The sequence below is a fragment of the Schistocerca americana genome, chromosome 2 (assembly GCF_021461395.2).
Source record: "Schistocerca americana isolate TAMUIC-IGC-003095 chromosome 2, iqSchAmer2.1, whole genome shotgun sequence".
In the NCBI taxonomy this organism is placed as follows: domain Eukaryota; kingdom Metazoa; phylum Arthropoda; class Insecta; order Orthoptera; family Acrididae; genus Schistocerca; species Schistocerca americana.
This window is the reverse complement of record NC_060120.1, coordinates 26,328,202-26,352,657: the sequence shown is the minus strand read 5'-3', so window position 1 is coordinate 26,352,657 and position 24,456 is coordinate 26,328,202. Positions and strand designations below refer to the sequence as shown.

The 24,456-nt window shown below is 38.7% G+C and overlaps 1 protein-coding gene across 4 annotated transcripts in view; it reads left to right on the top strand.

Annotated features, from left to right (window-relative positions):
* LOC124593729 (ankyrin repeat and fibronectin type-III domain-containing protein 1) overlaps nucleotides 1-23,942 on the top strand; it is a 720,649-nt gene extending 696,707 nt beyond the window's left edge. For 3 of the 4 annotated variants that reach the window (XM_047132056.1, XM_047132055.1, XM_047132054.1), the window contains 2 exons: nucleotides 16,151-16,482; nucleotides 23,209-23,942. In XM_047132056.1, the coding sequence (XP_046988012.1) occupies nucleotides 16,151-16,482; nucleotides 23,209-23,544 (668 nt within the window). In that variant the 3' untranslated portion in view covers nucleotides 23,545-23,942. The remainder of the gene's footprint in view (nucleotides 1-16,150; nucleotides 16,483-23,208) is intronic. The other variant, XM_047132057.1, reaches the window with a different exon arrangement.
* The last annotated feature ends 514 nt before the right edge of the window (nucleotides 23,943-24,456 follow it).

Here is a 24,456-nt window from a genome sequence, read left to right as displayed (position 1 = left end):
CAATTAAGTTTTAATACTAATAGAATGTGTACTTGTACATTCAAAAAGCGAGTTAAAAAATTTTGGGAAGTGAAACTGAAACATAGTTGTGTATAGTAGAAATTAGGTTATTATTTTGCCTACAGAATGTTTTACTCTAATCACAGTATTTTACAAAGGAACTTTATAATTTTTCATTTCCAGGAATTCTTGTACTGAATAGAAACAGTACTTTGTCAGAAATGCCTTTAGTTTTTATTTGTTCTGGAATTTTATTGTGTAATACGACACCCAGATGAGTTATATATTTTTGGTATGATGATGTCCTTGAAAAAATTTGATGGATATTAGATTGCCATCTGGTATAATGAGCATGTATATCATTGTTTTGGATTAATTTGCCTGTTCTTGAGAGGTATTCCCTGGTGAATAGGATTGTTTCTTGAATGAATAGGGATGGGATGCTTAGAACATTAAGTTTTATAAATTGACATTTACAGGATTCCAGCTTTTTGAGGCCACAGATTATCCTCAGTGCTCTTTTTTGTAGTTTAAATATATTTGTGCTGTGAGTTGAATTTCCCCAAAAGATGATTCCATAGCGGAGCAATGAGTGGAACTGCGCATGGTATGCTTGCATTAGTGTAGATTTACTTGTAGTAGATTTTAGTATTCTTAGTCCATAGCACAATGATGAGAGTTTCTTTGATAAGTTGTTTATATGTGTGTCCCATTTTAAATTTTGTTGGACCCATAGACCCAAAAATTTTGTTGCATTTACATTTTCAATTTTATCATTATTTAACTTTACTTGGATACTTTTTTGAGTGGATGTGGGAATTAGATGGAAGTTGATACATACAGTTTTCCCACTATTAACAATTAGGCCATTTTTGTTAAACCACTCAGAAAGTTTTTTCATAGAGTTATCAGACATTGTCTGAAGGGATTCAGGGCTAGATCCAGTCAACACTATTCTTGTATCATCAGCAAACAGGATAGTTTTTTGTGGGCTCATACGTTCAACAAGATCATCTATGTAAATGAGGAAAAGTAATGGCCCTAGAACAGAACCCTGGGGAACACCATATCTTATTGTTCTTTCCTCCGAGAGGAAAACTGTGTTATTTATTTTATTCTGTACATTAATATCGTATTGAAGTGATACCTTCTGTCTGCGGTTTTGTAGGTAAGAGCATAGCCAGTTGTGAGCCACACCTCTTATTCCTCTTCTTTCCAATTTAGCAAGCAGTATTTTATGATCTAGTACGTCTGGTACTTGAACCCAAAACCATATCTTGCTCCAGCACACAGCGAGGATGTTTCAGGAGACAACTCAATGTTAAACTGCACTTCTGTCCTGCTTTAGGTGGAAATCATGTAATTCTAACATTTTAATTTTTTTTAATAAGTAGAAATGAATATTTTGAAACGCTTCACATTTGTGGTGTATGAATAGACATGTCAATGATCCTAAAAAGGATACTTAAAACATTGTCCAACTGAAAACTATTCATTCAGATCAGCCTCATATTAGGAAAAATATGCAGTCATAGGTAACAGATGTCTGCAAAATACAAGCACATCTTTGAATACAGCACTGAAAGCAGGATTGCAACAGATAAGTTCAGCAATGAGTTTAATTTCCTCACCTCATTCTACACCAAACAAGCTGCTGCAGGCAGCTACATAAACAAATGTTCAGGTTTGTCCCGTTTTCTCAGCGACATCAGTAACAGTCCTCTGCAAGTGATTGTCATCTACACAGACATTTTTCAGCAGCTATTACGCAGTCAGTGAAGTGCATTTTAATGAAAAATATCAGATTCCCACCACATACAAGGAATCCAGTTTGATAGAGCACAGCATTTCTTCACATTCATGAGGCATGTTCAGTATTCTTTTTAACATTCTCTGTTGTCACATTACTGGCACACTCATCACTGTCACGATTGCACAACCTTACCAACTTTCCTATTTCCACATTTATCATCTCCCCCTACCCTCTGTTCCCCTGCAAACATAGATACAATTGTTGAAAAAACCATCTATGAGTGCTACAGAGTCATTTCTCAACAAAAATACAAGGACTGTCCAGAAAGTAACAAGACATTTTGAAATAAAAAATTAACAGTATCGGAAAACCAAATTTTATTATATACATTTTAAAGGTATTTTTCAACTTACTTTCCATTCAAATTGAGGCACTTATCATACCATGGCACTTTTTTCAATACTATCTCTGTTATATGTCGCTTGCATTTGCAAACACTGGTTTAATACTACATGCAGTTCGGCATCAGCATCAAAGTGTTGTATAGCAAGCAATGTCTTCATTATGTGAAGAGGTGATAAATAATTGCTCTGCACGAAATCCAGGCTGTATGATGGATGATCAAACACCTCCCCTCCAAAATAGGAGCTCTCAGGTACAATTGCAATTGGCCATGTGTGTGTGTGTGTGTGTGTGTGTGTGTGTGTGTGTGTGTGTGGGTGGTGGGGGGGGGGGGGGGGAGGAGGGGGGGGGGGGGTGCAGTGCATTCTCATGAAAAATACAAAAGTTTTGTGGTGAGTTTCCCCCGATGATTGTTTTGTATCACCAGCCTTAACTTTGTCAATGTTTAACAATAACTCTCAGAGTGAACTTTTGTGGCACGTTCAAGGACATCAATGAGAATCCATCCCTTAAGAGTCCCAAAATGCAGTATCCATGATCTTTCTTGTTGATAGCATTTGCAAACACTTCCTTGACTTCTTGGGACAATCTATGTGTCTCCATTCCATTGATTGCCTGTTTGTTTCGCAACTGACGTGCTTCATCCAAGTCTCATCCCAGTACAGTATACGTGATACATTTGTTACCATTTTTCTCATAATCTTTGAGGAAGGTCAGCGCTGCAACAAGTCTCTATTTTTGTGGTCTTTTGTTAGGATTTTGGGAACCCATCTAGCACAAAATTTGTGGTAACCAAGCTTCTCTGTCACAATTTAATGCACCACATTCTGCGAAATTTGAGAAAAATGTTATGAAAGTTCCATAACTGTGAAATGACAATTTCCACAAAATTTTGTTGTTGGTTTTCATCACCAATTTGTCAATCACATGAGGTTAGGCCTACCACTGCGGTCCTCATCTTGAACATTGGTACAGTCATTTTGAAAATCAGTTCACCATTGCCTCTCTCAGCTTGACCCATTATTCCTTTTCCACATGCATCATAAAGTTCACAATAAATTGCAGTTTTTTGCTAACAAAAACCTAATCACAGAAAGCACCTCATAACTGGCAAAATTTTCTATTCCAGCGAACATTTTAACACTTCACAGAAAGCAAAGTAGCAGAGACACAGGCCACATGCTATCACTGCTGGATGTGTACTGAAAGTAGGAATGTTATGGCACCAAGATGGCAGCTGTAGCCCTACCCACAACTGCAACAGACCAAAACATCTGTTACTTTCTGGATAGTCCTCGTATATTAGTTTTGTCAGCTTGAAATTGACTACATTAATTTAATTTAAGGTAAAAGGAATGTAGTTTTGAGTTTAGTCTGAAAATAATTTCCAAACTGATTTCAAATAAAAACATAAACAGTAATGACATTTAAGATGGAAGAGGAACAGTTATCCTCCAGTTTCTAATGTAGACATACAGGTTGATAATCATTGGTAAGGTGTGTTAAGATTCTCTATTATGTAATGTTTTCACGTACACTGCCTGACAAAAAAAGTGAAGTATACAGAAGACATGGCTGGATGACAGCATGACTTTGTAAACCTATAGACCTTCAGCAGATACGTAAATGATTTGAGGTTGCAGTCCTCTGTGACTGGTAGGATGGCCACCAGAGTGCATTAGTGTTATTCATCTTTGGTGTTGTTGCCAGGCATGCTGGAATATATAAAGGGTGTGAACAGTGTCAGATGTTTAGTGATCACTGTGAAGGACACAGAGATGCAGTGTATTGATGTGGCACAGCATTATCAGCACATGACAGAGTTTGATATGGGCTTTATTGTGGGTCTCATGTGGCCAGCTGTGGATTTGTGGGGCTTTCAGATGTTACAATGGTCTGATGGTGGACTGCACAGCAGCATGAGGGCAGGCATACACATCCTCAAAGTTCTGGTCAACTATATTTATTTATTTATTTACACATTAATTTCCACAGGACCAAATTGAGGAGCAAATCTCCAAGGTCATGGAACACGTCAGTACATGAAATTACGACATAAAAGTAATAACAGATAAAAATAAAATGTTTATGAACCTGAGAAAAGTCAATTCATAAGTTTAAGTAAATGCAATCAATAATACAACAATAATCAGCTTAATTTCCTCAGCAGAATAGAAGGAGTGACCCATGAGGAAACTCTTCAGTTTTGATTTGAAAGCGTGTGGAGTACTGCTAAGATATTTTTAATTCAAGTGGCAGCATATTGAAAATGGATGCAGCAGTATAATGCACACCTTTCTGCATGAGAGTTAAGGAAGTGATTCATATGCAGGTTTGATTTCTGCTGAGTATTAACTGAGTGAACGCTGCTTATTCTTGGGAATAAGCTGATATTGTTAACAAGAAATGACAGTAAGGAATATATAAATTGAGAGGCCAATGTCAAAATACCCAGACTCGTGAACAGGGGGTCAACAAGAGGTTCGTGAACCACACCACCTATTGCCCAAACTGTCCATTTCTGAGCCAAAAATTTCCTTTTAGAATGGGAAGAATTACCCCAAAATATAATACAATATGACATAAGTCAATGAAAATAAGCAAAGTAGACTAATTTTTGTGTTGAACAATCACTCACTTCAGATACTGTTCGAATAGTAAAAATGGCAGTATTAAGTCTTTGAACAAGAGCCTGAATGTGGGCTTTCCACAACACTTTACTATCTATCTGAACACCTAGAAATTTGAACTGTTCAGTTTCACCAAACATATGCCCATTCTGTGAAATTAGAACGTCAGGCTTTGTTGAATTTTGTGTTAAAAACTGAGTCTTACTGTGATTTAGCGTTAGTTTATTTTCTACAAGCCATGAACTTAGGTCATGAACTGCACTATCTTTACTACCAAGCTAATGTCATCAGCAAACAGAAATACATCTCTGGACGACCCACGACCCCCCCCCCCCCCCCCCTCCCGCCACTTGACTGTACCCTACACAGAACCCACATCACAGCCATTCTCAACATTGTGAATAATGACCTTTTGCTGTTTGTTGCTAAAGTAAGAGGTGAACCAGTTGTGAGCTACTCCCCATATAACGTAACGGTCCAACCTCTGGAACAATATTTTGTGATCAACACAATCAAACACGTTAATTAAATCAAAATATATGCCTAGCATTCAAAACATTTTGTTTAACCCATCCAGGACCTCACAGAGAAAAGAGAATACAGCATTATCAGTTGTTAAACAACTTCTAAAGCCAAACTGCACATTTGATAGCAAATTGTGTGATAAAAATGATAAATTATCCTTATATCACAGCTTTTTCAATAACTTTAGCAAACACTGATGGCATAGAAATTGGTCAAAAATTGTCTACATTATCCTTTTCTCCCTTTTAATAAAGCAGCTTTACTACTGAGTACTTTACTCATTCAGGAAATTGACCATTCCTAAAGGAAAAATTACAAATGTGGCTAAATACAGGGCTAATATGTGCAGCACAGTACTTTAATATTCTGCTAGGCACTCCATCATATCCATGAGAGTCCATAGTTTTTAGTGATTTAATTATTGACTCAATCTCCCCCTTATCTGTATCACAGAGGAGGCATTTGCCAAGAAAGCTATATGATTCCCTGTAGAAACTAAATGTTTATTTAATTCACCAGCAATGCTCAGAAAATGATTGTTAAATACTGTGCATATATCTCACTTATCAGTAACAGAAATGTTTTTACTATGAACTGAATTTATATTGTCGACCTTGTGCTGCGGACCAGACATTTCCTTCACAACTGACCACATGGTTTTAATTTTATCCTGTGAATTAGCTATTCTACTTTTGTACCACATACTCTTTGCCTTCCTAATACCATTTTTAAGCGCCTTACAGTACTGTTTGTAATGCGCTTGATTGTGACTACTTCTAACATTTTGATATAATTCCACTTTGTTCTACATGATATCCTTATCCCACTAGTCAGCCAATAGGGCTGCCTAATACTGCTAGTACCATGTTTAGAACGTTCTAATGGAAAGCAAATCTGTTATTGGCACTATAAACATCCTGACACTCTTGTTCCTTGACAAGGTTTAAAAAACTCTCTATTGCTGTTGGATTAACTTTCCTACATAGTTTGTAATTATATGTAACATTTGTTTGAGTACAAAAGCCTTTTAGTGTTAAAATTTGTGCATCGTGGCCATTCACCCTTTTACTAACAGAATGCCCATCTAGTAATGAAGAATGTATAAAAATATTGTCTATAGCTGTGCTGCTGTTCCCCTGCACCCAAGTTGAAGAAACATAGTTTGCATCAGATCATATGAATTTAGGTGATATACCAACATCCTTTTTCTTGCACCATCACATGCAAAATTTATATTGAAGTCACCACATATAATTAGTTTCTGGTATTTCCTACAAAGTGAATCAAGAATCTTCTCTAGCTTGAGCAGAAATACTCTGAAGTCAGAGTTAGGGGACCTATAAACAACAACAATTGTAAGTTTAATTTCATTAAATTCAACTGCCCCTGCACAACATTCAAATACCTGTTCAGTGCAGTGCCGCGATACGTCTATGGACTAAAATGGAATACTGTTTTTTTACGTACATAGCCACTCCCCCACCCTGCAAGAAACTACTTGAAAAACAGCCAGCTAATCTGTATCCTGGTAAAGGAAGCCTCTGAATTGTCAAATTATTTAAGTGGTGCTCCGATATACCAAAAATTTCAGAGTCAACATCTATAAGCACTTCACTAATTTTATCTCTAATACCTCCTATATTTTGAAGAAATATGCTAATTCCTTCTCTACTTGGAAACATGACATCCTCTGAAGGTGAGCCCTTAGTTAGAGGGCCTTCCTTTAAGCAGGTATACCTATCAGCTGACTTCAATCTAAAAAAGGTGCAACTCTAACACCAACTACTACAGAAATTTTTCCATGAGTAATCCCACAACCACCCACTACACTGTCACCTATAAGCTTTGCCAGCCTCCCCTTCCCATATCTATTGAGGTGCAAGCCTTGCCTAGTGAAACCCTATCTTCTGACAGACCCAACTGGCACCACCGAAATGCGACCCATGCCCTCTGCCATCAGTGTCCTCTCCAGCCCCATGTTAACGCTCTTAACAGCTGCATTAAGATGAGGCCAATCATGATGCTGAAGAGTTGCACAAAATGCACATTAGTGCCACCAGTTGTAGTAGCTGTCTTCACCAGATCATCACCTACATCATATTCCCCCACCCCTATCAAGACTGTTCCCTGCTCCACCCACTGTCACTACCTGATCCTCCTTCGTAAAATTCCTACATAACTTCCCTACGCTGTCAGTCGCCTGAGCCAACCCGGCACTAGGCTTCATAATGCTGGTGACCTGGTACTCACTCCCCAACACTTCCTGCAACTGTTGGCCCACACCTCTACTGTGCGAACTACCTAGCAGCAGAACCTTCTTCTTTCTGTTAGACTTTGCAACTGACCTAGGCCTCCTAACTGCTGAGGACTGCTGCTTGTTCCCTTCCCTACATCTACAGCTACATGGGACTCCTCTCTGCTCAACTCTGACAGTTGGTCAAATCTATTGCACACAAGCAAATTATAATTGTATGAATACCTGCTCCTCCTAGCTGTCTTCTTTCCAACTGTCAGTTCCCATTCCCCACCACCCTTCACCCTCCTCAACCTATCTAGTTCCTCCTTTGTGCGTTGTAACTGTACCTGAAGGGTACAGATCTTACACTCCTGCTCCTCTATCAACTTATTTCTACTACAGATTCTGCTTTCCCAGGAGAGGATCTCAATACTTTGAACATATCCCACACCATAAGCCACTACTCACAAACCTACGATAAGACCCCACACTTCTCACTCGTGGTAAAATTTTACAGTTACTGAAAAAAACTATGTGTTTACTTAACCTAAGTTCAGTTACACCACAAGGGAGAATTCCTGTATTGTGCACTAAATACACCGTAACCCCTTCATATCTGTGCTTTCCATCCAAGAAAGAGTAACACACACACAAATTCAAGCTTTCGCAACCCACGGTTGCTTCATCAGGAAAGAGGGAAGGAGAGGGAAAGACGACAGGATGTGGGTTTTAAGGTAGAGGGTAAGGAGTCATTCCAGTCCCGGGAGCAGAAAGACTTACCTTAGGGGGAGAAAGGGACAGGTATACACTTGCACACACACATACACACACACATATCCATCCGTACAAATACAGGCACAAGCAGACATATGTAAAGGCAAAGAGTTTGAGCAGAGATGTCAGTCGAGGTGGAAGTACAGAGGCAAAGATGTTGTTGAGTGACACCTGATGTACGAGGGGCGGCAACTTGAAATTAGCGGAGGTTGAGGCCTGGTGGGTAACGGGAAGAGAGGATATATTGAAGGGCAAGTTCCCATCTCCAGAGTTCTGATAGGTTGGTGTCGGTGGGAAGTATCCAGATAACCCAGATGGTGTAACACTGTCCTAAGATGTGCTGGCCGTGCACCAAGGCATGTTTAGCCACAGGGTGATCCTCATTACCAACAAACACTGTCTGCCTGTGTCCATTCATGCGAATGGACAGTTTGTTGCTGGTCATTCCCACATAGAAGGCTTCACAGTGTAGGCAGGTCAGTTGGTAAATCACGTGGGTGCTTTCACACATGGCTCTGCCTTTGATCGTGTACACCTTCTGAGTTACAGGACTGGAGTAGATGGTGGTGGGAGGGTGCATGGGACAGGTTTTACACCGGGGACGGTTACAAGGGTAGGAGCCAGAGGGTAGGGAAGGTGGTTTGGGGATTTCATAGGGATGAACCAAGAGGTTACAAAGGTTAGGTGGGCGGCGGAAAGACGCTCTTGGTGGAGTGAGGAGCATTTCATGAAGGATGGATCTCATTTCAGGTCAGGATTTGAGGAAGTCGTATCCTTGCTGGAGAGCCACATTCAGAGTCTGATCCAGTCCTGGAAAGTATCCTGTCACAAGTGGGGCACTTTTGGGGTTCTTCTGTGGAAGGTTCTGGGTTTGATGGGATGAGGAAGTGGCTCTGGTTATTTGCTTCTGTACCAGGTCGGGAGGGTAGTTGCGGGATGAAAAAGCTGTTTTCAGGCTGTTGGTGTAATGGTTCAGGGATTCGGGACTGGAGCAGATTCGTTTGCCATGAAGACCTAAGCTGTAGGGAAGGGACCATTTGATATGGAATGGGTGGCAGCTGTCATAAAGGAGGTACTGTTGCTTGTTGGTGGGTTTGATGTGGACAGATGTGTGAAGCTGGCCATTGGACAGATGGAGGTCAACGTCGAGGAAAGTGACATGGGATTTGGAGTAGGACCAGATGAATCTGATGGAACCAAAGGAGTTGAGGTTAGAGAGGAAATTCTGGAGTTCTTCTTCACTGTGAGTCCAGATCATGAAGATGTCATCCACAAATCTGTACCAAACTTCACACACAAATTTCAAGCTTTCGCAACCCACAGTTGCTTCATCAGGAAAGAGGGAAGGAGAGGGAAATACAAAAGGATATGGGTTTTAAGGGAGAGGATAAGACGTCATTCCAATCCCGGGAGTGGAAAGACTTACTTTAGGGGAAAAAAGGGACAGGTATACACTAGCACACACACACATATCCGTCCGCACATATACAGACACAAGCAGACATATGTAAACATCTCTGCCCAAAAAAATATATATATATTTTACAATACAGAGTTAAAGATTAATATTTCTATTAATTGCCTTATTCCCCTAAATGGCACAAAATGTATGTACTATATTTATAGATTTATTTATTCCTATTCAAGATTTATTTCTGGAGCTATTACTGCTGTCTGTGAGACATTTTATTTCATCTGGTAATTTGTCGAAAATTTTTATAGCAGCATATTTTACCCCTTTCTGTACCAAAGATAGATGGAGTAAAGGATAGTGTAAGTCTTTCTTTTTTCTGGTATTATAATGATGAATGTGACTGTTGTTTTTAAACTGGTCCATGTTGTTGAGAACAAATTTCATTAGTGAGTAAATGTACTGTAAGGCTATTGTAAGAATTCCCAATCTTTTAAAAAGATGCCTACAATATGTGCGACTATGAACCCCACACATTATTCTAACCACTTTCTTTTGAGCAGTGAATACTTTTTATCTAAATGTTGAGTTACCCCAAAATATTATTTTGTATGACATCAGAGAGTGAAAGTATGCAAAGTGTTAGCTTACTAATTTATATATCCTCAAAATTGGCAATTATTCTGATTGCAAAAGTTGCTGAACCTAGTCTCTTTAGAAGATCCAAAATATGAATTTTCCAATTAAGATTCTCATCTATATGTACACCCAAAAACTTAGTATGCTCTACCCTGTCTACTGACTTCTGTTGATGTGTTATATTTATTGAAGAAAGTGTACTTTTTGCAGCAGAAAATTGGATGTACTGTGTTTTTTCAAAGTTTAGAGCAAGCCCATTTGCAGAAAACCAATTAATGACTTTTCCAAAGACCTTTTTTTGTATTATTTTCAATTGGAGTTTCTTTTACCGGCTTAATAATGATGCCTGTATCATTAGCAACAAAGTGTCAGTTCAGGTTCCTGTTTCAGATAAGAAGGGATGTTGTTCACATATATCAAGAACAGAAGATTAAACCCTGTGTAACACCTAATGTAATTTCACCCCAGTCAGATGAAGTGCAGAGAGAGAGAGAGAGAGAGAGAGAGAGAGAGAGAGGCAGACAGAGATAGAGATGAAAGTATGACATCAGCCCATTTAAACAATACACTTTAGGTCAGTCTACAAGTGGAGATGAAAATTTGAGTGAATGTTTTTAGTCATTTTGCATCATCATGCAACCAGATACTGGCTCACTATGAAAATACATTTAACCTCACTCCTCTACATCCACACACTGTGTGCCAGAAATTAAGAAAGGGACTGTCACACAGAATTACTCACAGATGGTTAAGGTTGCTTATTTAGTACATTTCTGAGTAAAAAGATGATCATAAAAATCAATTATTGACAATGTAATGTAAATGGGTAGATAAAAAAATCTACTTACCAAGTGGCAGTAGGGGAACACACACACAAAAGAATTTAGCTTTTACTAGTTTTGGAGTCAGTGGCCCCATTTGGCAGAAGAGTTGAAGGGGAAGGAAGAGGGTTGAAGGAAATGGACAGGAGAGGTGTAGGGAAAGGGGTACAGTTCAGAAAAGTCGCCCAGGATCTAGGGCCAGGGGGGACTTACCAGATGGGATGAGAAGAAAACACTGATTGTTGGGGACTGCACCGGACTAGATTTGAAAACCCGAGAGCTTAAAGGTGGAAGACAGGGTAATATGCAAGACAAAGATTACTACTAAAACATCGTGCACAAGTTACTGAGAGTGAAAAGCTAAATGTATTGCATGTAACGGGGACGGGGGGGGGGGGGGGGGGGGGGGTAGATGGTGAAAAATAGAAAGGTCAGAAAATGAAAGATGTAGAAAACCAAAATGAAGTGGAAAAAGGAGTAGTTACTGCGGAGAAATACCAAGATGAAGGAATTAACGTAAATTAGGGCCATGTGGGTGGTGAGAATCAAGGACATGTTGTAGGGCTAGTTCCCACCTGTGGAGTTCTGAGCAACTGCTGTCTGGAGGAAGAATCCAAATGGCACTTGTGGTGAAACAGGTACAAATGGCACTTGTGGTGAAACAGGTACCGGGGTCGTGACTGTCTTGTTGTACAGCATGCTCTGCAACAGGATATTGTGTGTTGCCTGTATACAGCCTCTGCTGATGCCTATAAATCCTGAGTGATACCTGGGTGGTAGTCATGCCGATGTAAAAGGCTGAACAGTGTTTATATACCAGTTATGTTATTTTGTTATTTATGTTTTATGTTGTCTGCCAGTAATATGTTTAATCAAAAGTAATAATTTGTACAATTTAATGCACTTTCTGTTTATTTCCTGATTTACAGTGAGGAATTTATAACATAGTTTTCTTATAAAGGATATATAGAAAGCCTCACCCTTTTTTTCTTTTTCTTTAAAAAAAAAAAAAAGCTGTAACAAATGTCACTGCTGCAAATGAAATACTAAGTTCACAAACAAATAATTAAATATTTAAAAAATCTAGTTTTAACTTTTTATTTATGTTTACTGTGTGTTAATCTATTACAATATCACCAACATTCAATTTTTAAGTATTTTTTTGAGGAAAGTAATTGAATATATCTTCAGGTTGGTTAGTACCAGTCAAACACAATATTATTGCACCTGAGAGTGAGGGTGATTCAGTCGGATTATCATCAGTCAGCAAGTAATCAGGATTGATAGTATACGCATAAGTGACCAGAAAGCATTGACCAAGTGATGCATTTTCCTTAGTTGTCAGTGTACTTGTTTACTGCAGCACCACCCCAAGTATCCAATAACAGCCAAGTGCAATAATATTGTGGTTGAGTTATAACTCCTATGAATCTGAGTACAGTGCATCTGGGGTGAGTAAGTGGTACCATCTTCCTAACCTAAGACTTTAAGTACAGTGTGCTATGCATGTTCACCTAAGATCTCTACAACTATAAAGGTTTGGTCGCTTTTTGCAACTGATCATTCAAGATAGCTAGCACTGCTCACGTGACTGATTCCTTATTCAGTTCTTTTGCTGTTATATGTTTATTGTGCAAGTTTTCTTCATTTTTTGCACAGAAATGTAGCATTGTTTCTTCACTTCAAATTGCATTTTTGAAAACATTCTCTGCACATTGAACCATATTGCATAGTATGTGCAGGAAATTAAGGACATGTAAACACATTTGTTTACATAGCTGTTATCAAAATAGGCAGTTAAGAAATCAAGAAGAATCTACATCTACATCCTCATCTACATCTATGCTCTGAAAACCAATGTGAAGTGCATGGCAGAGGGTACGTCCCACTGTACCAGTTATTAGTGCTTTTTCCTGTTCCACTTGCATATGGAGCATGGGAAGAATGATTGTTTAAATGCCTCTGCATGTGCTGTAATTAATCTAATCCTGTCCTCATGATCCCTATGGGAGTGATATGTAGGGGGTTGTACTAAATTCCTAGAGTTTCTGAAACTTCGTTAGGAGATGCTCTCCAGACAATTTGCATATATCATCAAGAGTTCGCCAGTTCAGTTCTTTCAACCTCTCTAGGACACTCTCCTGTGAGTCAAACAAATGTGTGACCATTTGTGCTGCCCTTCTCTGTATACTTTCAATATATCTTGTTAATCCTATTTGGTACGGGTCCCACGAACTTAGGCAATATTTCAGGATGGGTCGCGTGAGTCATTGGTAAGCGATATCCTTTTTAGACTGGTTGCATTTCCCTTAGCACACTATCAATAAACCCAAGTCTGCCACCTGCTTTGAACTATGACTAAACATATGTTATTATTGGAGATGCTGAGTCGCGATAGGCACAACAAAAAGATTGACACAATTATAGCTTTCAGCCATTAAGGCCTTTGTCAGCAGTAGACACACACACACACACACACACACACACACACACACACACACACACACACACACACTCACGCAAATGCAACGTGCACACACGTCTGCAGTCTCAGAGAGCTGAAACCTCACTGCGAGCAGCACCATCAGTGCATGATGGGAGTGGCGACTGGATGGGGGTAAGGAGGAGGCTGGGGTGGTGAGGGAAAGGGATAGTATGGTGGGAGTGGCAGACAGTGAAGTATTGAAGTTTAGATGAGGACAGGAGAGAAGGTGCGGAGGGGGGGGGGAGGGGGTAAGTAGCGGAAAGGAGAAAAATAAAAATAAATTAAAAGACTGTGGCCAAAAAACAAGTGGACCACCCTGTTGCTGAACACGCTGCCAAACATGATATCCCTCATCTCAATGACTGCTTCACAGCTTGTGCCATATGGATAATTCCCACCAACACCTGCTTTTCTGAATTGAGCGGATGGGAACTTTCCCTGCAGTACATCCTACGTTCCCGTAAGGCCTGAACTTTCATTAGTCACTGTCGTCACCCACCCAGCCCCCTTCCTGTTCCCATTCCAGCACTACACAGCTGTCATTTCACTATCACACCCAGTCTTTTAATTTATTTTTATTTCTCTCCTTTCCGCTACTTACCCCCTCCCCCCTCCGCACCTTCTCTCCTGCCCTCCCTCTCAACTGCAACACTTCACTGTCCGCCATTCCCGCCATACTATCCCTCCCCCTCCCCACCCCAGCCTCCTCTTTACCCCCATCCAGTCGCCACTCCTATCATGCTCTGGTGCTGCTGCTCGCAGTGTGATTTCAGCTCTCTGAGACTGCAGACTTGTGTGCACATTGCGTTTGCATGAGTGTGTGTGTGTGTGTGTGTGTGTGTGTGTGTGTGTGTGTGTGTGTGTGTGTGTGCGTGTGCGTGTGTGTCTACTGCTGACAAAGGCTTTAATGGCGGAAAGCTGTAATTGTGTGAATCTTTTTGTTGTGCCTATCGCGACTCAGCATCTCTGCTATATGGTGAGCAGCAACTTTCCTTCTCTGGTATTGTTACATTCCATCCTGGATTTTCCATTGTTTGATCATATGTAATTATTCCATTTCATAAATTTACAAAGTGTTACACCCAGGTATTTGTATGAGTTACCTGATTCCAGTTGTGACTCATTGATACCATAGTCATAGGATACAGTGTTCCCCGTTATCCCCTTTTGGCTTTACAAACCATTAGGATGTGGAAGTTGTGGATAACAGACAACTAGTTGTTGGAAAACAGTTCTAAAATGCCTAATTTATGAAGTCAAACCACGTCAAAGCTATCCTTCTTTCATAATCTAAAAAAATTACAGATGTTATTCAATTTCTGGCCATGTACGAACAAACATCCTAGCAATATCACCTTTTAAATGGTCAGTAAGTCTTACATCTATGAATTGTCTATTACAGAATGTTTCATTCGTAATATTCCTACAATGCCTGGTTCTATTGGGGTATGCTCAATCTTGTTGGAAAGTAATGTTCAACTATGGTTCTTCTTTATGGGGAAACAATGAGTAAGTTATGGGAAGTGTGTTCTCCATCCACCCTCCCCCTACCCAGCTCCCATGCCCTTCCCTCCAACAGGGGCTGTTCCTCTCCAACAGACATGCAATATGTGCATCTAAAAATGAATCTTGTCAGCTTTCAGGGCATGAGCTCACATCATATATATTTTGTCAACGGCTGACACCTGCATTTCTGAAGAAAACTGTTGAATTAAAACATATTACTTGAATCGTTTTTGGAAACTGTCAGTTGTTTCTCCACTGATGAGAGATTATTCATATCTCCTTCTATTTAATGACATTTACACTTGAGGTGGTGAAAGAAAGAATACTTGTAGATACAGAAACTAACAGTTTTACTGTGCAGTAATCAGTGACTGATTTGCATATATCTTCCTTCTGCGTTCTTGGCACCCATGATCATTCAAATTCTGCAAAACAAAAAACAATGAAAACAACATTATTAATAACTACAATTCAAAGTATATGAAATATAAAAAGAAAAAAAGCATTTCGGTCTTGATGGTTATTTGATGCAATCTTTTTGGAAGAACTGATGAGTACAAGAGAGGTAGCTGCAACCTTGAATTTACTATGGATCCTTGACAGATACTTGGACAACATAGTTACCATGCATCATCAATGGAAAGTAGAGATGAGAATTCAAGTCCAAATCCTGGATACTGTTGAGACTGATAATGAAAATTTATAATGTAAATGCCAGTGAGTGTGCAAATAACTATGATTTTAAATCTTTAGTTTCATCTCAGTAAGGATTGGGTTAGGGACCCGATATTCATCATTGCTTCTTATATCTGTATGTATTTGTTGTGAACATACAAGAGGAACCCCATAACTTACTAACAATCATAGTACAGACAAATCGTGCTACTAATTAATAATCATTTTGCATAATAACTGAAAAATTTGGAGTAACAGAGCAGTCACTTCATTTAGCAGTTTGTCACATACAGGTGTAGGAAACCGGCTACCTCCGTCCCGCAGTGAGGACACACTCCTGCAGCATGCACAGCCATCACACATGAAGACACACACCCGATCTCGCTCATCAACTATCACTGCATCAGTATCTGCTTCAACGAGCCCTCTTCTGTCTGTTCGACCTGGTGCTTATGGTGGGAGCCTTCTCAGCATGCATTCTGTGTCATCTGGGGATGAATCTTCTTCCTCACCAGCCAAACCACCTTCCACTATTGCTGATCACTGTGAAGGCGAAGATGATGAGGACGAATCAGCTGCTGCTTCCACTGCAGTTGTGCCCACTCCTGCTCCTGGTATTATACAGGTTTGTATTTCCTGCTCTTGCATGATATGCAATGGATGAATATAGATTTTCATTACATTTAATAAAAAGTATCATAAATAACATATACATTAAAAGAATGTAATTTCAAAGCCTTTACATTAATATATTCATATCAGCACAGGCATACAGAAGAGTTCAAGTGACAAGGTAAAACAGCACTGATATCTGTGAACCTAGATTAATCCTTTACAAAAACGGATGTCACCACATTACACTACATCACATAAAACAATGTCAGCCATAAATGTGTGTAGCCTATATTTTGAACTGATATTGTATCCCATAAACTGTATTGTTAATGGCAGATAATTGTACAGATATTTGCTTCTACCATCTACAATGAATGCAGATTGTTTACTTTTATATAAAGTATAACACTGTAATGACATATATTATGTGTTTGTTGTTGCTACACAGAAATTTATTCATATCCCAGAATTTGGGTCATTCAGAAATAAAGATGTCACAAAACAGAGCCCAAAAATCAGTACTTCAAGTTAGGATGATCAAGAGCCTACCTTCCATTTTAACTGTGTTGGTAGGGTGCCATAGTCTGCGAATTTATCAATTTCTACTACTTTTTATGCAGACACACACACACACACACACACACACACACACACACACAGAGAGAGAGAGAGAGAGAGAGAGAGAGAGAGAGAGAGAGACTGACTGCTGGTACTCTGCCTCTCACACAACTGGGTAAATATCTTGATCAATTCTTATGTTACTCCTGCTTAACAATTCATTGCCTATCAGCTTCTCAATATTTTCACTATGCGATGAGTGAATGTCTTCACTCACTCCACTGATTGTATTCCAGCCAGACTGTAACATTATCATTTCTCAGTTCTATTTATTTTCATAAATTATTCGGTTATGTCTCTCTCTTTCTTTCCTAGCTTTTATCCTATTATGTAGGGTCCTCTGTTTTCGTGATTTAACAACTTTACATTATTTAATTGTGGTTTGATGCTTTACATGTTGCCACAATCATTGGTTAACTTATGAGAGGATAGCCATATACACAGCCTGTCTGTGAATTGTGTGAACTTTGTTCTGTATGTTATTGTATTTTAACTGTTTATCTGTCATATTTTCAAACATAAGAGTTGGAGATGAGCCCAGCATTTGTCTAAACAAGTATGGAAAACTAGCTCCAAAGCTTCTCAGGCTGCTAAGGATACCAGACCAAGGATAGTTAATCCTCCTTGCAGATTCAGTTTAGGTCTGGTTCATCTTCTGCTATCACATGCTAGTGCACCGCACGTTTAGCTAAAATAAGCAGGTCCAATCTATATGCTTGATTTAAAGTATGTTATATCATCAGTGCTTGGGTTTTAATTTTGATAATTCCGTATGTAAAATGTGAGATAAAGGGATCAGACTGTTTTACACTACATATTCATATTTTTAAGCAAGAAAAAAGAAAACAGTAATCACAAAATGTGTTTGGTTTAAGCTAAACAAATCTGTTGTGGCTTTACATTACTGCCGTAGATAGAATTGTTGTGCTTCCAACATATGATGTTTAAAAAAGTTAAGAGATTCAGGACAATTCAGTGTCACTGTGTGAATGTATTCAGTATTTAAACAACAGTTTTGAAATATAACTATTCATATTTAACATCTTTTTTTAACAGTCTTTGAGTCTAAACTTCACCTGAGTTATTACTTTTATGGCTCATTATTAACTTATCTGTCAATGATTACATTCTGATCTGAGAGACAAAAGGAAGTTTCACGTGTACCTAATAACAACAAACTAATCAGTTCAAGATGTTCATAATGAGAGTACTCTGTAATAATTTAGTATCAATTTACTTCCTGGTATAAAGTGACAACAAGCAATTACAGCAAACTCAATTACTGATGGGGCCACTTACTTTCAGTTAGCATTCATATCTCTTTTTTTAATGTGTAGTCATTCATAAATTGTGCTCACCATAAAGGTGACACATGAAGTTGCATACAGCCACAATAAAAAGACTGTTACATACAAGCTTTTGGCCAAAACCTTCTTCAAACAATATAAGTGCACACACATCCACCCGAGCAACCACACTTCGCACTCACATGACTCCTACCTCCATTCCTTCCAGCCAGCCTGCAACAGAAACAAGTTGAACAGGAGCAACAGTCTGGAGCAGGGTGGAGAAGGGGTAAGGATAGCAGGATACAGAAGGGGGAAGAGGAATTGGTGGTGCCTGACAGAGCACACAGGGACTAGAGATGACAGGACAGGGCTGACAAGTGCAGTATCAGGAGGCTGTGGGGAAGGAAGAGGAGGGAAGCAAAATGGCTGGCGGAAAGGAGAGGAGCAGAGAAGAGGAAAAATAGTGCTTGCAACAGCAGAGAGCAGCTTTGCTGCAGCCATTGTTCAGCTTTTTATATTGGTAAGACTATCAATCAGCAGTCCAGAAGGGTGAGTGGCCACTGACAGATCTGTTCAAGTGCAAAGTTGACCACCCTGTGTCACATCATGCAGCTGCACATAACATAGTCAGTTTCAGTGCCTGATTCACAATCCAGGCCATCTGAATTCTCCCCTCCACCACCAGCTTTTTCTGAACTGCGCAGATGGGAGATATCCTTCCAACACATTCTCCACTCCTGAAGTTATCACGGTCTCAACCTATGGTGATCTATTGTCCTCACACCCCCCACCCAACTGTTTCTGCCCCCACTGCCCACTTTGTGTGCTGCTCTCTCCAAGCACTCATCCACTGGTCTTTTCCCTCTCCTGCTGTTTTACTTTCTGCTCCCTGTTTTTTACACCTCCTCTATCTCACCCACAGCCTCCCAATGCTATGCCTGTCCACCACCTCTAGCCCTGCATGCTATACTAGGCAGTGCCAATTCCTTATCCCCCACCCATACTTCTCCTTCTCTGCCCCACTCTGGATTGTTGCTCCCATTCAATGCATTTCTGTTGCAGTCTGGCTGGAGGTAGCAGTTGCATGTATGAGGTATGCTTGTTTGGTGAATGTGTGTGTGTGTGTGTTTCTCTTTTTTTGAAAAATGCTTTGTCTGAAATGTTATATGTAGCAGTCTTTTCATTGTGCCTGTCTGCAACTCACCATGTCATCTTTTCAGTGAGTAGCAATCTATTTTTTTTTTTTTTCATTACATTGTGGACATTTCAACTTAGACTTTCCGTTGTTTAATTCTGACATTGTTGTTGATACAATTAAGGCCACACCAGTGGCCCCAAAAGTGTATTCCTTACTGTCCAACTGGAATCCACCAGTCTTCTCTACAACCACATCTGCATTGCACTTGTGTGCTTTCTCATTTTTATCAACATTGTCGAGTTTTTACAGCCCTATAACAGCACACTCCATCTGAAAGTCTTCATGTGTCTCCTTTATATAAACACACATTTTGTTGTTAAAATTTTATATTCCTTGTCTGTACAGAATTGATTGCTTTCTGTTACTTTCGCACATTCTGCTACTTGAACGCCAAAATAACTGCATTGACCCACACCATATACTCTACTTCTGTCTTTCAGTACCAGGTAAACTTACTTCCTTTTGAGTTGGTGAATATTTTTAGGAGTGTTGCAAATTTCATTATTGTATCCCTTACACATTTTTCACTGTCAGTCATGAGGAAAAAGGGTGCTGCAAATTTTGTCTCATTGAGAACACATGAATTCCAATTACAGTATTCCCACATTTTCATTTTGATCTTACACTTAGACTTTTACTGCCATTATCAATATAAATTTTTTTTCAGACTAAATTAAAAGGAAAATTCATTTTTGAGCAAGCCTACTGCAATTATATGTTTCTCCTGTCAGCAACAGGGCCTTAGAGCAGTTTAAGAGATGGCCATACATTTCTTGCTCTTTGCCTTCATAGCTGAATTTTAAAATGAAATCATGTAAAAGAGCTCAAAAATTGAATCCCAAAAATGCTGAAAATTTCTGTGAAACTTTGATGAATGTGACGTTGTCATTTAAGTAGCTGCATGACTGATAGAGACAGAATGTGAATGTGTTCTAATTGTGTGGTTGACAGGAAAATGACAGCACTTCTCTTCATCTGAACCAGGATGATAACTGCCAACAGTAAATTACTGTTGTGGTAAGGTTAGCTTTTCTATATTATAATTTCAATTTGCTTTGTGGTGAGTTTGTTATTCATTTATTCAATAGAAGTTTTCTTTTATTATGGCAATGCTTATTTCAGATTATCTCTCTACTTAAAATATTAGCAAATGCAGCTTATGTCTGTATATGTGTGGATGGATATGTGTGTGTGTGCGAGTGTATACCCGTCCTTTTTTTCCCCCTAAGGTAAGTCTTTCCGCTCCCGGGATTGGAATGACTCCTTACCCTCTCCCTTAAAACCCACATCCTTTTGTCTTTCCCTCTCCTTCCCTCTTTCCTGATGAGGCAACAATTTGTTGCGAAAGCTTGAATTTTGTGTGTGTGTTTGTGTTTGTTTGTGTGTCTATCGACCTGCCAGCGCTTTCGTTCGGTAAGTCACATCATCTTTGTTTTTAGATATATATTTCCCACGTGGAATGTTTCCCTCTATTAAAAACAAAGATGATGTGACTTACCGAACGAAAGCGCTGGCAGGTCGATAGACACACAAACAAACACAAACACATACACAAAATTCAAGCTTTCGCAACAAACTGTTGCCTCATCAGGAAAGAGGGAAGGAGAGGGAAAGACGAAAGGATGTGGGTTTTAAGGGAGAGGGTAAGGAGTCATTCCAATCCCAGGAGCGGAAAGACTTACCTTAGGGGGAAAAAAGGACAGGTATACACTCGCACACACACACACATATCCATCCACACATATACAGACATAAGCAGACATATTTAAAGACCGGGATTGGAATGACTCCATACCCTCTCCCTTAAAACCCACATCCTTTTGTCTTTCCCTCTCCTTCCCTCTTTCCTGATGAGGCAACAGTTTGTTGCGAGAGCTTGAATTTTGTGTGTGTGTTTGTGTTTGTTTGTGTGTCTATTGACCTGCCAGCGCTTTCGTTCGGTAAGTCACATCATCTTTGTTTTTAGATATATTTTTCCCACGTGGAATGTTTCCCTCTATTATAAAATACTGTGTATTAGTTACAATATGTAAAAGCTAAAGGTGAAGGCTGCAAACTGCACTCAAAAGGTTAATGACTAGTACTATAAATGAGCAGTGTAAAAGACACGAGAGCCATGCACAACACTTCAGAACTTCACCCTTTTACAGCCAAGGTATTTTTTCCTCAGGGAAAAGAGGAAAAATGAGCCTTTGTGTAAAACATGGAGAGGTGATGAGAATAAAATAAGTATGGGAAGAAGAACACAGAATATAATTTCACAGAAATGAGTAAGGCTTAGAATTAAGTAAAATCCAGGCTAAAATAGAAGCTCTTAAAATTAACAACTAACCAAATAGTAGATGTGTTGAATCTGTGACAGGTACATAAACAAGAATGGGGATGATAACTCTTTCAGGCTACAATACACATACACACTTAAACTCCCTTTCATCCTAAATGTTGCACTGTCCATCCTTTACTTGTTCTATCTTTTGTTTGGTGTCCATTCACATCTTTCCCAGTGTTTTCCTTTTCATTTTCTTGGACACATGCTGTCTATCGATGACTCATTGCCTCTACTATTCAGTGGGTTGTTATCTCTGCTCCTGAATTATTTACATTCTACGAGGACTTACCATTATCACAAATGCAGAAGAAAAGACAGTCAAGTATCTGGGGAATCATTATAATGGTTGTAACACAGAACAGATGCAGGCCAGCTAGCTCAAAAATTAGTAAGTAATAAGAGTTTGTTTGTTTGTTTTTATCCATATGTATTTAACTTCCACTTAAGTGGTATGATTATGCCATATCTATTGTAACTGTTTGCCAAGTGTATTATTTTATAATTCCAGTAAACTTCTTCTTTCTTTTGCACATACAAGAACACAGCACAACTATTCATACGTTTTCTTTTCATATGCCACTACTGACTGAGTGTTCGAAGAACAAATGAGGTGTGGAGCTATGATATAATTGCCTTTGCTCATGTTTCCTTATAACTTCTGGTACCTAAATTTCTTTCAGTTGAGTGGAGCTTTATTAAATGTGCGGTAAGAGCATGTTTGATGTTAATGTTATTACAGTTATTTATTTGAGTACTTGATTCGTATATACTGTTAATGTCAATTTTTCCATTGTCTTGTTCCTTGTCAAACCTGATGTTTTCTTGTGTAGCTCTGTTGTTAATGAACAGCAGCATGTGAGCTTTACTAAATAGCTGTTTTGTAGACTACATTCATATATTCTACACTAGTGGAAATTCTAGAATAGAAACAATAAACAAAAACGAGGAAAGGCAACCAACCACTCATGTGTGGAGGACACACACTGATGTGTTTAAATGTCCATTAAATTGTGTGTGTGTGTGTGTGTGTGTGTGTGTGTGTGTGTGTGTAGTCTGAAAGCTGAGTAACATTTCTGTGCTGTTATGTGTGTGCATATATGCGCTTTGGGTCAGTCAGCTACAAGTGATGGGTTGCATTTTCTTATTTTTGTTTATATTCATAAACATTTGTAGCTTTACTGAAAAATTTTATATATTGTTATTACATGCAATGTAAAACATTTATTGTTAAATTAAATGTCTGAAAGGTGAATGTAGACAACATACCATCCACAATTATTCACTAAATAACTTTTTTCACAGGTTTATGCGGCATATGAAACCGGTCTTGCTAGTGGAACAAGTCTAAAAATACACATTACACCAAGGACAACAGCACGTGAAGTGGTAGATTTGGTCGTGAAGCAGTTAAATATGGCCGTGGTATTAAAAGGGAAAGATGGGCCTATATACCCTAATGACAAGCTAAAGAATTTTTGTCTTGTTGCCGTTATAGGTGCCAGGGAAAGGTGTTTAAGAGATGATTTCAAACCACTTCAATTGCAGAATCCATGGAAAAAAGGCAGACTATATGTTCGTCAAAAACACGATGTCTTGGCAGCATTGGAGCAAAGTTCAAGGCACACCGCTTATCTCTAGTAGTAATTCATGAACCATAAAGGAGCGACAGTGATATTTCCAAATATAAAATGAAAGAAAATACTTACAAATGTGGAGAAAATGACTTAAATAAATGTTTAATAGCAAAAAATTATTCTGTTGTAAATAGTATATGTTGAAAAATTATTATAAATACAGATATATTATTTTATAAATTTAAATGAATTGCACTCAAAAGCATCTGTTAGTTTCCTACAGGAGTGTGCGTCATTAAGAATTGTATATATTGTGCAGATTATTATGAGAATTTGGTTCACACAACCACACACATATGTATGTAAGAATAAATGTAATATCTCATCAGATCTCTAGAAACTGTGTGTGTCTCTTGAGGAGAAACTTTTAAAAATGAGTAATAAAATCGATTTATTTATTTTTTAAATATTTTTGCAGAATGTGAATGCTTCCTTCATTCAACACTTTCAGTCGGAATGGACAGTGATAAATTTTCATTCTACATGGATACACTGTTCTGTAATTATTACTAACATTGTTGACATGTGAATTACTATTTGAATTATAATTTCATGTATGACTGCAGATTCTAGTATCAGTTCACAGCAAGCACCATATTCTTAACTGAATTTTCTTCTGTTACCAGTTAAACACTAAAAGTTGCTTACTTTGTTACACTTATAACATACATTACAATGTGTATAGGAACATTTTAATTTTGTGTCCTTGTAGAACTGATGGGCTGCCACTTACCTTAGAACTGAACTCATGAATAATGAACAGAGGAAATCGATGACATTTGTTCATAAATTGAAATATGTGTTTTCATGTGTTTGACCACGAGTGAGAATATTCAAGAATGTAGAACTCTTGAGTCATACATTAAACTGATTCTGAATGCACCACTAGCTACTAGCTATCATTAACTGTAGTATG